At 49.5% G+C, this 12,792-nt stretch overlaps 5 protein-coding genes across 5 annotated transcripts; 4 read left to right on the top strand and 1 right to left on the bottom strand.

Moving 5' to 3' along the window:
* Positions 1-185: 185 nt before the first annotated feature.
* Positions 186-3,610, bottom strand: M430DRAFT_25375 (hypothetical protein; the record flags this gene model as incomplete). The annotated part of the gene is made up of 2 exons (XM_024865237.1): positions 186-2,845; positions 2,896-3,610. The coding sequence occupies 2 exons, from the start codon at positions 3,608-3,610 to the stop codon at positions 186-188; spliced, it is 3,375 nt and encodes a 1,124-aa protein (XP_024724193.1).
* Positions 3,611-3,634: 24 nt separating this feature from the next.
* On the top strand, positions 3,635-4,264 carry M430DRAFT_16306 (hypothetical protein; the record flags this gene model as incomplete). Its single annotated transcript, XM_024863441.1, has 2 exons — positions 3,635-3,953; positions 4,086-4,264. The coding sequence occupies 2 exons, from the start codon at positions 3,635-3,637 to the stop codon at positions 4,262-4,264; spliced, it is 498 nt and encodes a 165-aa protein (XP_024724192.1).
* An 836-nt stretch (positions 4,265-5,100) lies between these two features.
* Positions 5,101-5,938, top strand: M430DRAFT_204282 (hypothetical protein). The gene has a single exon (XM_024864295.1). The coding sequence runs from the start codon at positions 5,185-5,187 to the stop codon at positions 5,830-5,832; it is 648 nt and encodes a 215-aa protein (XP_024724191.1). The 5' UTR covers positions 5,101-5,184; the 3' UTR covers positions 5,833-5,938.
* Positions 5,939-9,261: 3,323 nt separating this feature from the next.
* M430DRAFT_33240 (hypothetical protein) lies at positions 9,262-9,723 on the top strand (the record flags this gene model as incomplete). Its single annotated transcript, XM_024866325.1, has 1 exon — positions 9,262-9,723. A coding segment is annotated over one exon (462 nt), but the record flags the coding sequence as incomplete, so codon positions are not given.
* Positions 9,724-10,427: 704 nt separating this feature from the next.
* Positions 10,428-12,743, top strand: M430DRAFT_204258 (hypothetical protein). Its single transcript, XM_024864294.1, has 8 exons — positions 10,428-10,573; positions 10,622-10,646; positions 10,699-10,758; positions 10,809-10,836; positions 10,884-11,229; positions 11,276-11,827; positions 11,877-12,031; positions 12,078-12,743. The coding sequence occupies exons 1-8, from the start codon at positions 10,528-10,530 to the stop codon at positions 12,276-12,278; spliced, it is 1,413 nt and encodes a 470-aa protein (XP_024724189.1). The 5' UTR covers positions 10,428-10,527; the 3' UTR covers positions 12,279-12,743.
* The last annotated feature ends 49 nt before the right edge of the window (positions 12,744-12,792 follow it).

Raw genomic sequence — 12,792 nt, 5'->3', positions numbered from 1 at the left:
AAGAATCAATCTGAATCCTTCGCCGATGAATGCAATATGCCACCTCTACCATATGAATGCAAGTCAAAAGAACTTTTTTGTCGTGTGTAATGTACCAAGACATGAACTCGGTCGATATACGGAAGGGGAAGAGAATGAAATCAAGAAACGCCCATGCAATGCAGCAGCCCCGAAGGCAAAATCCTCTATAAAGTTGACCGCCCAATCGTCTCTATCATGCCACCCCCGATGTTCGTATGTACGCCAGCCACAGAAGAATCGAGTTGCTTGTTGATCGGTTTGAAAAGTTGGGCCATGTCTAATGTTAAATTCGTAACGCCGTAATCTTGATCAATATCGCTCACTGAACCAAGTTGCTCGCCTCGGTTCGTACTGTCCGTAACCACATGATGTCTGATAGATTTTATCAGATTCATGATTTGGGTGAAGCGCTGGTCTGGGGCCACCCGCGAATCAGACCCACTCTGCATCAAAAATTTGCCAAGGTAGTAAAATGGAGTTCCGTCTCGACAGAATCCGAGCCGGCGGGGATTTTTGGACTGAGGCGGGAATTGCGCCGCCATGTCCTTATCCCATGCTTTCTTCCACTTGTCTAACGCAGTATTAATGCGCTGCAGGAAGTGCTGCATATCCGCCTCCACAGGCGTGACCCTTCCGCTTGTATTATTACTTGAAACACTGCTACCCGCAGGATCAACGTTTCTAATGACCCAATCGTTCTGGCTCATTGGCGTACTTGCCCCACTAGATGGAAAAGCAAGAGCCTGGGAATTCAACTGCGCGGACTCGTTGGACAGTTGCCGCTGGGCGAGCCATAATTGTACGTGAAGAGCATGCACCAAGATGAATTTTGAAAAGAGGTTGGTGGTGCCGGGTTGGAGGTCGTAGACGTTATGCATCAGTGCTTTCAGCGCGGTGTCCATTTCAGGCTGTTTCGATCGACGAGTTCCTTCGGGGTTTCTGTCTCGTGCAGCGACCGGGCCATGCAAACTAAGTGCTTGTGCACACTCAGCGGAAGTTCTCGAGTCCCACGCAGCGTCATCCGCAGGTAGTGGTATTTGAATTTCGTAAGAGTTGAACAATGGCTCAATATTGAAATAGAGTGTCATTGCAACATCGAACAGGAATATCGTGTATAACAGTCGGGAACGTTTCTCTTGCTCTACCCATGCGCTCCAATCAAAACTTGCTGCGTTGAAGTGCTCAACTGACACATTGTGCTGGTGCAGAACACTGAGAGGAGTGGTAGTCATTGGCTGTGTAAGGCCGGCCCTTCTTGCGAACGCAACAACCAAAGGAAATTCCCTTCGAGCTTTCTCGCGCTGCACCGGTGTGCCATGCCAAGTAAAAAGGACCTGCATCATGAATATAGCAGTGATCTGTTCGATTTCCGAATTGGTTGATCCTATGCGCTCGTTCCCATAACTGTTTCCATTATTTTCTTGTAGGATAATTGCATAGACCTCTGAGTTCCTTCCTATTGCAACTTTAGCCAGCTCCATCATCTCACGGACTTGTGATGGTGTCATGCGTTCGGAATAGACGGCTCCGATGCAGATCATTCCGAGAAGCAGGCCGTTATAAGCTTCTGATATGCGGAAAGTCGGCATGTGTATGACGGGGAAATGGCTTTGGAAGCTGCAGAACTGCTCGAGGAACTCCTTTATGTTATCTGCAGAAAGAAATTTCCTCATTTCGCTGCTTCGGCTACTCATTGGGCTATTTGGAGGGAAGCAGAAATAGACCAGGCGGTTGGAGATTTGTTCGAGAGGATCGTCTTGGAAGTGGCAGTTAGGTAAGTCTGAGCTTGGATTGAGGCCGTTGGAAGGGTACACCCCAGGAAAGAGACCATTTGTATTGGCCTCTTGCTTGATGGAACCCTGTGAATTCGAGCCATTGGAAGGATACTGCCCAGGGAAGAGACCGTTTGTGTTGGTATTAGTCTCCTGCTTCATCGGTGCCTGTGGGTTCGAGCTGTTGGAAGGGTAGCCCCCAGGAAAGAGACCGTTTCCAGTGGCCTCCTGCTTAAGGGACCCCTGGGAATTCGAGCCGTTGGAAGGGTAGCCTCCTGGAAAAAGACCATTTGGGTTCGTCTCCTGCTTGATCTGCGCCTGCGAATTTGACATGTTTGGGTTATACGGGCTCATGAATCCATCTTGGGTCGTGGGCTGAAACATTTGTGACCACATTTGCGGATCACCAGCAGTTGAGCCGGTGAAGACTGGCACTGTGGCTATTCGTCCGTTCGATAGATTCTGCAAGTCCGCGACGGACTGCGGCTGCATGGTGTTGCCGTTGCCGGCGAAATCATAGTTCTGACTATATGAGTGACCATTCTGACCGTTGGGCATACTGAATGCGAGTGAAGGATTCATACCGGGAGGCATGGTACTCGCTATTCCTCCAGCATAGCTTTGATCAAAGCCTGCTCTGCTCGAGCCTCCTGGGCCGGGACCCGTCATGCTTCGACCATCTCTTCCTCCACCTGTACTAAGTCTCTTTAGACTATTCGATCGGGACAACTGCTCCGCTTGCTCGTCGGTCAGGCTGGAACTCGCATCGGGCATGCTTCCATCAGGGATCACTCCAAATGGATGCAATGCCGGGTCAGTCAAGTTGTTCATGCCGTTCGAACCCATCATCTCGTTCTCATTTGACATCGAGGGCGTACTCTTGTGAGGTCCTGGATGGGACTTTTTCAGATGCGCTTGCGCGTGCGATAGATGACTCGCTCCGGTGGGATTACCCCGACGTATGGAGCATTTCTGGAAATGGCGCTTCAAAATATCACTGCGAGAGAAAGTATCTCGGCAAAGAACGCACATGTACGGACGATCTCCAGTATCTGAACCTTGTTAGAGTAGGAATCTGACTGGAAGCAATTACAGGACTTACGACGAAGCAAATGACGCTTCAAGTGTTTGGCGTGGAGATAAGTCTTCGTACAGTGAGGACAAGGAAATTTTCCATCAGCATCTTTGGCAGGGATCATGGCATTCTTGGTAGATCCAGTACCAGTTGCTGTAACAGCTGGTCTGCCTGGAGCACTTGGCAAGATCCCTCTACGTCCTTGGGAACCTACAACATGTGTCGGCGGCTCAAGGTTATCTAACATAGACGATTGAGAAAGCATGTTTGGTTGACCATACGGCGAGGACATGGCGGATTGCATATGCTGTAAGCCATTCGGGGGCATAGGCCTCAAAGCCTGCGGCATGCGGTTTTGCGCCGGTGCCGGAGCAATAGGCTGAGGATGGGACATTGCAGTCGAAGACTGGGGCAAGATTGAAGACGACGTGCGGTACTGTTGCGACTGTTGCTGATAATTGTTTGCCGGCATCATCTGGTAGCCCCTTGACTGCGTCCCCATCTGTGGAAAATTTCCTAACGTATTTGCAGATCCAGGCGTATTGGGGGTGGCGGGTGTCCGTGGCGTGTGGGGTGCGCTGCCATACATGTGGATTGCGGTATGCTGAGGCTGGAGGGGGGGTAACGTATGGGGAGGGAGGTTTGCATTGTGTTGAAGCTGATGCGGAGAGATGCCGGGAAGGGACGAGTAGGGCGAATTGTTCGTGTTCATCGGATTCGAGTGGTACTGGGAGGCGTCCATAATCAAACAGGTCGTAACAGGTCTATGGCTCGAGGAAATAATGATGAAATCATTCGAATCGTCGTCAACAGCGTCACGGACTTAGTACTTGCTCGCAACTCTCGCGTCAATTGGATCTGCCGTCGACGAGGCAGAATCGCAGGACTTCCTGATACCGGCGACGAGGCCAAACGAAGATCGAGGCCGAAAACCCTTTCCCGCCGGACAATGCACGAGGCGCCGTGTTTTGAACCCTCCCGAACGCGTGACACGCTACAGCCCGAATGCGAGGAGGCCAACACCGGGTGGCAATGGGAAGACCTACGACAATGGAATAGTGAGGCCTCGACGCGTGAGGGTGGTGGTGAGGCTCAAGATGGTTGTTGTTGGAAGTAAAGTGGATCCCAGCAGGTCTTTATCCGTGCAAGTGGTTCGAAAGATGGGCTGAAAAATAAACGCGTGGTGGGGACTTTTCTTTTGCGAATTGAGGTTGCAGTTGATCTGCAGGGTCAGGCCAAACTTCTGCCACAAATCCGCCGTGTCGAACGTGCCAAGCTCCTCGTCGCGCTGAGGCCGGATAATTGGACGGTTTTGCAGGATGGAGGGGTGGTGGAGTTTGCAGAGGGGTGGAAGTGGGAAAAGAGGAGGTTGATGAAGGCTTTGCAAAGGATATGAAATTTCACGAGGGAAGAAGGTACAAGCCTTTCTACGAACGTCTCGGCCGCCGCCCTAAGGCTAAGGCATCCCAGCATCCGACGTTGTTTATTACTCAGTGCGGTGGTAGTCTACGGAGCAGGCGAGCAGGCGAGGACAGCACCGGAATAACAATTCATAATAAAATAATAATAATAACAACACTAAGGGTCGCAAGACCGTTAATACCACACCCGCCATTTTTGCTACTGGACGGCTGCGCGAAACCCGCCGGCGCTGCGAGCGTGCCATTGGCGCGGATTTGGAGCGCGCGTCCAATCAAGCATACAGTGGCCGCCGGGGGGGCAGAGGAGAGCCGTGAGCAAGTGCAGCAAAGTGCAGCAATAGCCGGTGAGTGATGACGCCCGCCGTCTCGAAATATGACGACTCACCTGCTCGTCGAGTTGGAAGACAAGTCCTCTTGTGCTGTCTGTACGGCTTTTCTCTACGTGTCATGCTCTTGGCCTCCAAGCTGGATGGGCGCCTCGTCATTGTCGGCACGCTCTGCCAACTCTCCCCCCCAAGATCCTGGCTGTCCTAGCTCTCCTAGCTTTCCTAGCCCGTTCGTCCGGGCTATCGCGCGGATGGCAAGGCTGCTCGAGGCTGCAAGCAGCGGTAGCCCGGCCCCAGGGTGCTTCGACGGGGCCTTCGACGACCTCGATGCAGCGTCGACAACTCTTTTGAGTCTGACGCAGGCACAGCTGTACGCAGCATACACGACGGCCCTCCCATGATCATCACCATCAAACAACTGCCTCAAGGCCCAGACAGTTCGCACATGTCTGTCGGCCAGCAAGGCCCGAATAGCTGACTGCCGCTCTCAAGTCCCGTGAACGACTGAGCAAGACTACTGGGCAAATGGCAGAAACTACGGAGCTTGCAATGCGATCTAGTCGGCTGGTATGCCGAGCAGCCAGAGAGGAACCCCTACCGACTGTGCCCAGAGTTGCATGGGACACTGTGTGCAGTACCGTACACGCACGCTTAACGGCCGAGCACGGATAGCCTTGCCCATTAGTCCATTGCGCTGGCAATGCTCGAGAGCTCTGGGAGCCATGGGAGCTATATTGCCGGTGACGGCAAGGCCACATAATCCTTTGCTGGTGGCGAGGAGAAAAGCTCGAGAAGCCGCTGAAAGTTCAGGACTACTACTTCTCAACCTGTCATGTTATCGGATTCGAGAAACACATGTGTGGCGTCCGGCCGCTTATCAAAATTTTACGGAGCACTTCCTAGGCGGCCAGCCACGAGCCAGGCAGGACCCCGCCACCAGCCCGTGGGCCGGAGTGCCGTTTTGGGTCCCTCGAGTCGTGTTGCCATACCCTTTTCGCTTCCTTGACGCCCAAACTAGTGTTGCCAGGGGGTCGGAGGGCTCAAGAGGGGCGAGAGTTCATGTAGTTCATGAGGGAGCAATGCCGATGACCCCCAGGTGCCCTCTTGCCGGTGTTGTAAAATGTACGGAATACACCCAGGTGTGTATACCACAGTTATCACGCACGGAGAAACTTCCCAAGTACCTTTCACAACAAATATCAATCGCCGATCTTTAACCGCAACCTCATCAACTTTATAATGATGAATAATATCTGACGCCACCATTATTTCCCCATTAAGCCATCTCCGAAGGACGTTGCGTAGTCCTGTATGTAACCGCAATTACTAATAAAATCCTTCTGGAAAGTGGCGGTTCCGAGGTATCGCACTCCAAGTCTCCAAGCTTCCAGCACTCGTCTCAAGATTTTAACCTTCTTGCCGACGAGGCCTATATGCGGTGATCAATGGGATGATCGTCCCACGAACTCATCAAAAGTCTCGTGAGTCGTCTTAATTCTATGCCCGGTTTATGAGTCCCAACTTCCAAGACCCAGGTCTCCTAAGAAGGTTTCAGAATACTTTCCGAGAATTCCCCTTACTTCAATGTACGCTACTACGCATGCAGAGCAGCGAGCAGGAGAGGCAAGTATACACCCGTACCAAGAAAGTCATATGATCATTTCAAAGCTTGGGAAGCTTGGAACTCACTAGTGGCTTCCGAGGCTCCGAAGGTCCGCGCAACTCCGTGATATCAAAGCGCCTTATACGAAGCTTGTTGAGAAGTTTGCAAATGGCCTTGAAAATTTGAGAGAGAATTGTGACGATAGGCGCTGATGAATAAGAAAGTTGTAAGGACACATGATCGAACTAGAGTTGCGATTTGCAACTGTAGGTATATACTCTGTAGCTCGACAACAGCATTTCTTACTACATACGATACTACTGTAGATAAGATGAAGACATTGAAGAGGCTCCTAATTCGGTTTGATAGTCCCCAAACTTTTCACTGGAACTGGCGCCGGATCCCTAATCCCTACCTTAGCTTGAATTAATCCGAGCATGTTAGAGATTCGCGTCGCGTCTTCCCACAGATCTTCAAGTTCACTAACTTTTACTACAAATTACCTCTCATTGAATACTCAACCGATTATGTCTGAATTGAAAAGCTACGTCAATTGAGTGTTACTCTTTAACTATACGTACTCGAAATTACAATGAATGGTGGTGGTGTTGAGTTGTACAGTTTTGAAAGTCGTAACTTCATCTTCATGTCGTTCGTAGCTCCGTGGGGGTATAACGTATGCAGAAATGTAATACCTAATAATATCCTGCTCTTTTAACGGTTGTTTTGTATGTGTGTAACCCAGGTACACGTGAAATATCAATTAGTCCCGTGACCTGTAACCAATCAGAGATGATCACATGACTAAACTTAGCGCTCTCTCTTTTTCATTGATCAACCACCATCCCATATCAAGATGTAGTGGTAATTGACGGCGTCGATATCAAGAACCAGAGCAATATGAAGCACCTATCTACTTGCGTATTGGTCAGAGAACTCAGAGGCTTATGTTATAATCACCACCTGGAGAATTACTCCATATACTCCGGTATATAATTACGATTTACTTACCCCTACCCCGAAGTGGTTGGCGGGAATAACCACTCACCGCCACCAATTCTGGTGCCGGTTTAAGGGAGTCTGAAGCCAGCGAGTCATGTTGCGTCGCTTAACCATATACTATAACGCAGACTTACTCTATAGGTACCGCGGTATTCATAGGATGCTAAGTACCGAGGGTTATATCTCACACAATTATCTCCCTACCTAGGTATGTAGGTACTGTACCTCGGGTCGAGTCCTTGAGTTATGTTTGTTCAAACAGAAAGATTTTTGCTTTCGACGCGATAGTAAGGTGTGGCATAGGAGGCACAAGTTTGTACCCTTTTTGAACGCAGGCTGTCCTACAACACTGTGGAGGAAGCAAATACGCAGAGCTGCTATCTATCTCTATGTCAGAGGCCAGAAGCCTGAAGGTCATAACAGAGCTATAAGGTTTCTAGTCCAGAAGCTGGTAACAGTCAAGCAAACACAAGTGATAGTTGCATTGTTATTGAACCCAAGAATATTTTTGCTGCACAGAAGTCCGGTCTCGTCTCTGGGGTAAAGCAGTAATCTCTTACATCGTCATTATTCGTTTATATTATCTGAATTCCTGCCCGAACATCATCCCTTGAGAGTTATCATCGTACATCATTTCTTTTGCCCACCTTCTGCCGCTCGCCCCGAAGCCCCACGCAGCCTTTAGAACAAATCTCAATTGAAAGAAATTCCGAGAAGACAGATTAGGATGGGTGTTCTATGATTCTTGCATTGCCATATGGGGAGAGCTATCTTGCTCTTCGATGTGCTGGGCATCTTGTCCATATCTTGATTACTTGAAGGGCAGAGAAGCACCATTGAAGACTATTCCCGCTGTCCGCTGTCCGCTGTATTCATGGCTACCAATCCTCCAAGGCTATCAAGATGGCTTACTAAGATATAGTAGTTACCACTCATTCTCAATCAACGTTATAGTCACGGGATCTCAGAGGATGGAAACGCTTATACCAGGCACGACTACCCCTATCAGTGTATCTGTCATCGTTTTGTATGGCTCTGTTTCCTTGCTCAGCCCGGTGTCCGAATCTATCTTCTTCCTCTGCTAACACACTTTCTTATTTGGATTAACCAATATCTTCCTATTCGGCTGCCCAGCCCTCAAGTACAACACAAGTTTGACCAATCCGACCAATGCTGTGTCCGGAATATGGCGCCGCAGCTGCAGCGTCCGCCTTCTTGCTGTGATCGAGACCACCACCATGTACTTGGCCAAAGCCACTAGTTGCAGGAGCCCAGTGCAGCTATAGAAAGGGCATTCTAGGGAACGGTTTCCAGGCAAATATTGACAGTTATCCGGCAGCTTGACTTTGGAAGATGAATAAGATGATTCTTGCGTTAGGAGTTTGGGAGGCAATATCGGGAGACTTTTTTTATCAGCACTGTTCAGGTCACACGAAGTCGCTATCTTCACCCGATATATAGCTAGGGATTGCAAATAAATATATGCATTAACCGCAATATGACCAAACCTCTTGGTGACACGCCGCTTGGAAAATCGGAGTGTTCGAGATATCTCAGTGAGATAATAGTCATCATTCATATACAAGATATACTATACTGCGCCCCATTAATACAGTTTATATACTCATGACGGGGATGTTATTTTCAGGGACCCTGAGATCCTGTTCCCTACCCTCTGTAACCATTTAGAGGGAAAGATGGGTACGGCTTGCTAGTCATTGGCTCAATACGGGGTTAGAGATCCGCATGGGGGCGGGCTTTAGGCCTCCCGAAGAATGTGGAAACGTCGGGTGGAGATGCGACATGCAACAAAATCTTATCAGGAAGATGGCGTCGCTGGTTCTGTGTAACTTGGAGTAGCTGGAGAATTATGGAGACTGCCCCTGGAGGTTGAGAACTGCACATATGGTTTAGGGGTGGAGGCCGCCGTAGACTCGCCTACGGTGACCCGTGAATTCATCAATCCGTGTCAAAATATTTCCTGATTCGCGAGGAAGAGTATCAAAGTCTTCCATCCGGCCATTGACTGTCCCCATTCAAGATGTCGACTTCTACTGCTGTGCGGCCTGCGTTGAGGCTTCTCTTGAAGCCCAGCAGAATACAGCATACCCCACCCACCTTCCTCCTCCCGTCCCTGCTCGCCCCGACTCAACAAAGTGCTCCTTTCAGCAGCACAACATCAAGCCTCTACCCCCGAGATATGAATCGTCAGCGAGGTGTCTCAACTCAGCGCCGTACCGGTCCTCGTCAGCCGCTTTCAGTCTCCAAGACCGAGATTCCTAAACCCATTCTTGATCCTTCGAAGCGAGCTAAGGTCGAAGTCGACGAGGATCATGGTCTCTGGGAATTCTTTCACAGCAAAGAGAAGCCCATGAACACACCCGAAGAAGATTATGAGCATGGGAGACCGTGGACCGTGGAGGAATTGAGAGGGAAGAGCTGGGAGGATTTACATAGTCTGTGGTGGGTTTGTTGTAAGGAGCGGAATAGGATTGCGACAGAGGCATATGAGAGAAACAGGTTAGAGGCTGGTTATGGAGATTACGAGTCTCGGAGGAGGGATATCACTGTAGGTTCAAGATTCTAGGAAGCCTGAGGGATCGTTGCTAATCATTTGGCTTAGGTGAGACGGACACAGAGGGCTATCAAGCAGGCTTTGACGGAAAGGTATTATTCCTGGAGAGAGGCGGAGGCTATTGCGAAGAATGACCCAGAAATCAACCTCTCAGGTGATGGCCCCACGTATGTTCCACGGGACTTTCTCGAGGAGGAAGTGCCTGAGGAGCACGAAGATACTGCAGCAGAAATCCAACAAGAAGTCAAGGCGGAGACTAGGCCAAACGCATAGAAGGAGAGAAGTGTACGAATGGGAACATAGATCTCGGGTCCAGGTGTTGGCACACATGCGTGCGATGGAAATCAGTTATTACAGCCAGTTATCACAGCCATCAGGGTGGTTGGGGCCGGAATTATGGCGTAGCGCAGCTTGGGTCTCGAGCTTCTCAGCTGCACATAGACGATTGTAAAAGAACCTGTATCATAGCACTATACATATATGGAGGAAATAATCGCATCATATCGTATCCCAACGAAGAGATTACGGTGGTATATCTTTCCCTTGACAGCATGAATGTTTCGAGACAAGCGCCCCTCCGTTTTGTTGTGACCGCTTCTTAGCGAGGCCAATTATCCCGATAACATCCCCAGAGAAACCCAAGTCTAGCTAGCCCCTCTCTCACCGATCATTTGACAGACCCTTATTGTTCTTCGTACCTTGCTTCTCCTAAGTTCCTCACCTACCATCAATATGGATGAAATAGCCCCCGAATACGATGTTGTTGTCCTTGGGACTGGTATGCATAACCCCGCATAGAGGGGCAGGTCGTAGCTAACATGAATAGGCCTGACGGAGTGTGTTCTTTCTGGGTATGCAAACTCGAGGGGAAGCTGCAAGTTTCTGCGCTGACTATCTGCCAAGTGTCTTGAGTGTTAAGGGCAAGAAGGTCTTGCACATCGACAGAAATGATCACTACGGAGGGTACGTTTCAAAAACACCTTGGCCATGTTAACCAAGCTGACAGCTGGCAGCGACGCAGCCTCGGTCAATATTGAAGCTGTGCGTATTTTTCCCAAGCCCTGCAGATTACCTCTGACCTGTATCAGCTCTTCAAGAAGTACGGCAACTATAACCAAGGCGAGGAGCCATGGAAGAAGTATGGACGTGTCAACGACTGGAACATCGATCTCGTGCCGAAACTCCTCATGTCCAGCGGGGAACTGACAAATATCCTCGTATCCACCGATGTTACTAGATACCTCGAGTTTAGACAAATAGCAGGAAGCTTTGTGCAGCAGGGCGCTGGCGCCAAGGCTACAGTTGCGAAGGTGCCCTCGGATGCTGGCGAGGCCCTGCGGTCTTCGTTGATGGGCATCTTTGAGAAGAGGCGCATGAAGACGTTCATTGAGTGGGTTGGAACCTTCAGTGAAGATGATTCTACCAGTCATAAAGGTAAATGTTGCCATTCTTGTAGCGATACCCCCACTAATGCTGTCAGGTCTCAACATCAGGGAATGCACAATGAAAGACGTATATGACAAGTTTGGACTTGAGGCTACGACCCGAGACTTTATTGGTCATGCAATGGCTTTGTACCAAACTGATGCGTACCTCACTGAGAAGGGCAAAGCCCCAGAGACCATCGAGCGTATTCGTCTATATGGACACTCTGTCTCTCGATATGGGAAGTCACCATACATCTACCCTCTTTACGGTCTCGGAGAACTGCCACAAGGTTTCGCGCGACTGTCTGCTATCTATGGTGGGACTTACATGCTCAATACCAGCGTTGACGAAATTGAATACGATGGTGCGAAGGCCGTCGGGATCAAAGCGACGATGCATGATAAGGGCGGTGACAGTGAACCAATGAAATTCTCTACGAAGGCAAAGAAGATCATCGGTGACCCATCTTATTTCCCTGGAAAGGTCCAGGTAGTTGGACACGTCTTGAAGGCTATTTGCATCTTGAACCATCCGATTGCTGGCACAGACAACAGCGACTCAGCACAGCTAATCATCCCTCAGTCTCAAGTTGGACGCAAGAACGGTGAGTACTTAAGAGCATGTTCCGACAGGTCAGATCCTAACAAGATTAGATATCTACATTGCACTTGTCTCCAGCGCTCACAACGTCTGCCCTAAGGGCTACTACATTGCTATTGTCTCCACAATTGCCGAAACCACGTCGAACCACCACCTTGAGCTTGAGCCTGGCTTTGAACGTCTAGGGAAAATTGAAGAGAAATTCATGGTAAGCTACCTGCCTCTGAGTTTAGTTAAAGTACTCATGGTTGCAGGGCCCACCAATTCCCCTCTACGAGCCCCTGGAAAGCGGACAGAATGACAACATCTTCATTTCAAAAAGCTACGATGCAACCAGTCATTTCGAGACTACTACAGATGATATCAAGGATATCTATCGCCGGGCCGAGGGTCATGACCTCGTCGTTGAGGGTTTGAGAGAGGGAACGAACTTGGTTGGTGAGGATCAAAACTGAGAGAAGCGAATAACTAGCTGGACGAGAAAGATAGTGGTCATGGTCTTGGCGGAATGAATAGCGAGTCCTCGGTCTTTAACAGTCCCTCTTTAATATCACCGACCTTTTGAGGAAGGAAGGCTGCGGTCTGTGTGGCTGGCTACTAGGTGAAATATGAGGTTTAGGAGCTACCGTTCTTCAAATGGCTATGCCAATTATGCTACTTGGTTTTTGTTCACTTCCAGAATCTGGTCTTGACTAGACTTACACCAGACTGGAGTGATCATTGGATTTCTTCAATCGTCAAGACACAAGCAAATCTCAAAGAAGTATAGAATTCTCTTATCCTACCGTTTTCCAGTTCAGTCACAGTTTGGTTATCCACTCACTCCCCCGAGATCTAGATCACTTGGTAAACGTCTGCTCTGCCCTCTAACCTCTTGTCTCCATCTCTTTGTAGCTACACGTGTCTGTTTCCTATCTACCTACCTTACCTGTGAAACCAACACAATTATCCCCCCCCCCCCACTCCCCT

This window comes from Amorphotheca resinae (genome assembly GCF_003019875.1).
Source record: "Amorphotheca resinae ATCC 22711 unplaced genomic scaffold M430scaffold_2, whole genome shotgun sequence".
NCBI lineage: Eukaryota > Fungi > Ascomycota > Leotiomycetes > Helotiales > Amorphothecaceae > Amorphotheca > Amorphotheca resinae.
This window is presented reverse-complemented; position numbering and strand designations above follow the sequence as displayed.

Bases quoted from the DNA above. Each gene is read 5' to 3' on its own strand.
- M430DRAFT_204282 (XM_024864295.1), top strand. From the start codon at position 5,185: ATGCCGAGCAGCCAGAGAGGAACCCCTACCGACTGTGCCCAGAGTTGC.
- M430DRAFT_204258 (XM_024864294.1), top strand. From the start codon at position 10,528: ATGGATGAAATAGCCCCCGAATACGATGTTGTTGTCCTTGGGACTG. The intron at 11,828-11,876 runs GTGAGTACTTAA...TAACAAGATTAG, and splicing joins TCAAGTTGGACGCAAGAACG to ATATCTACATTGCACTTGTC. The intron at 12,032-12,077 runs GTAAGCTACCTG...TCATGGTTGCAG, and splicing joins AAATTGAAGAGAAATTCATG to GGCCCACCAATTCCCCTCTA.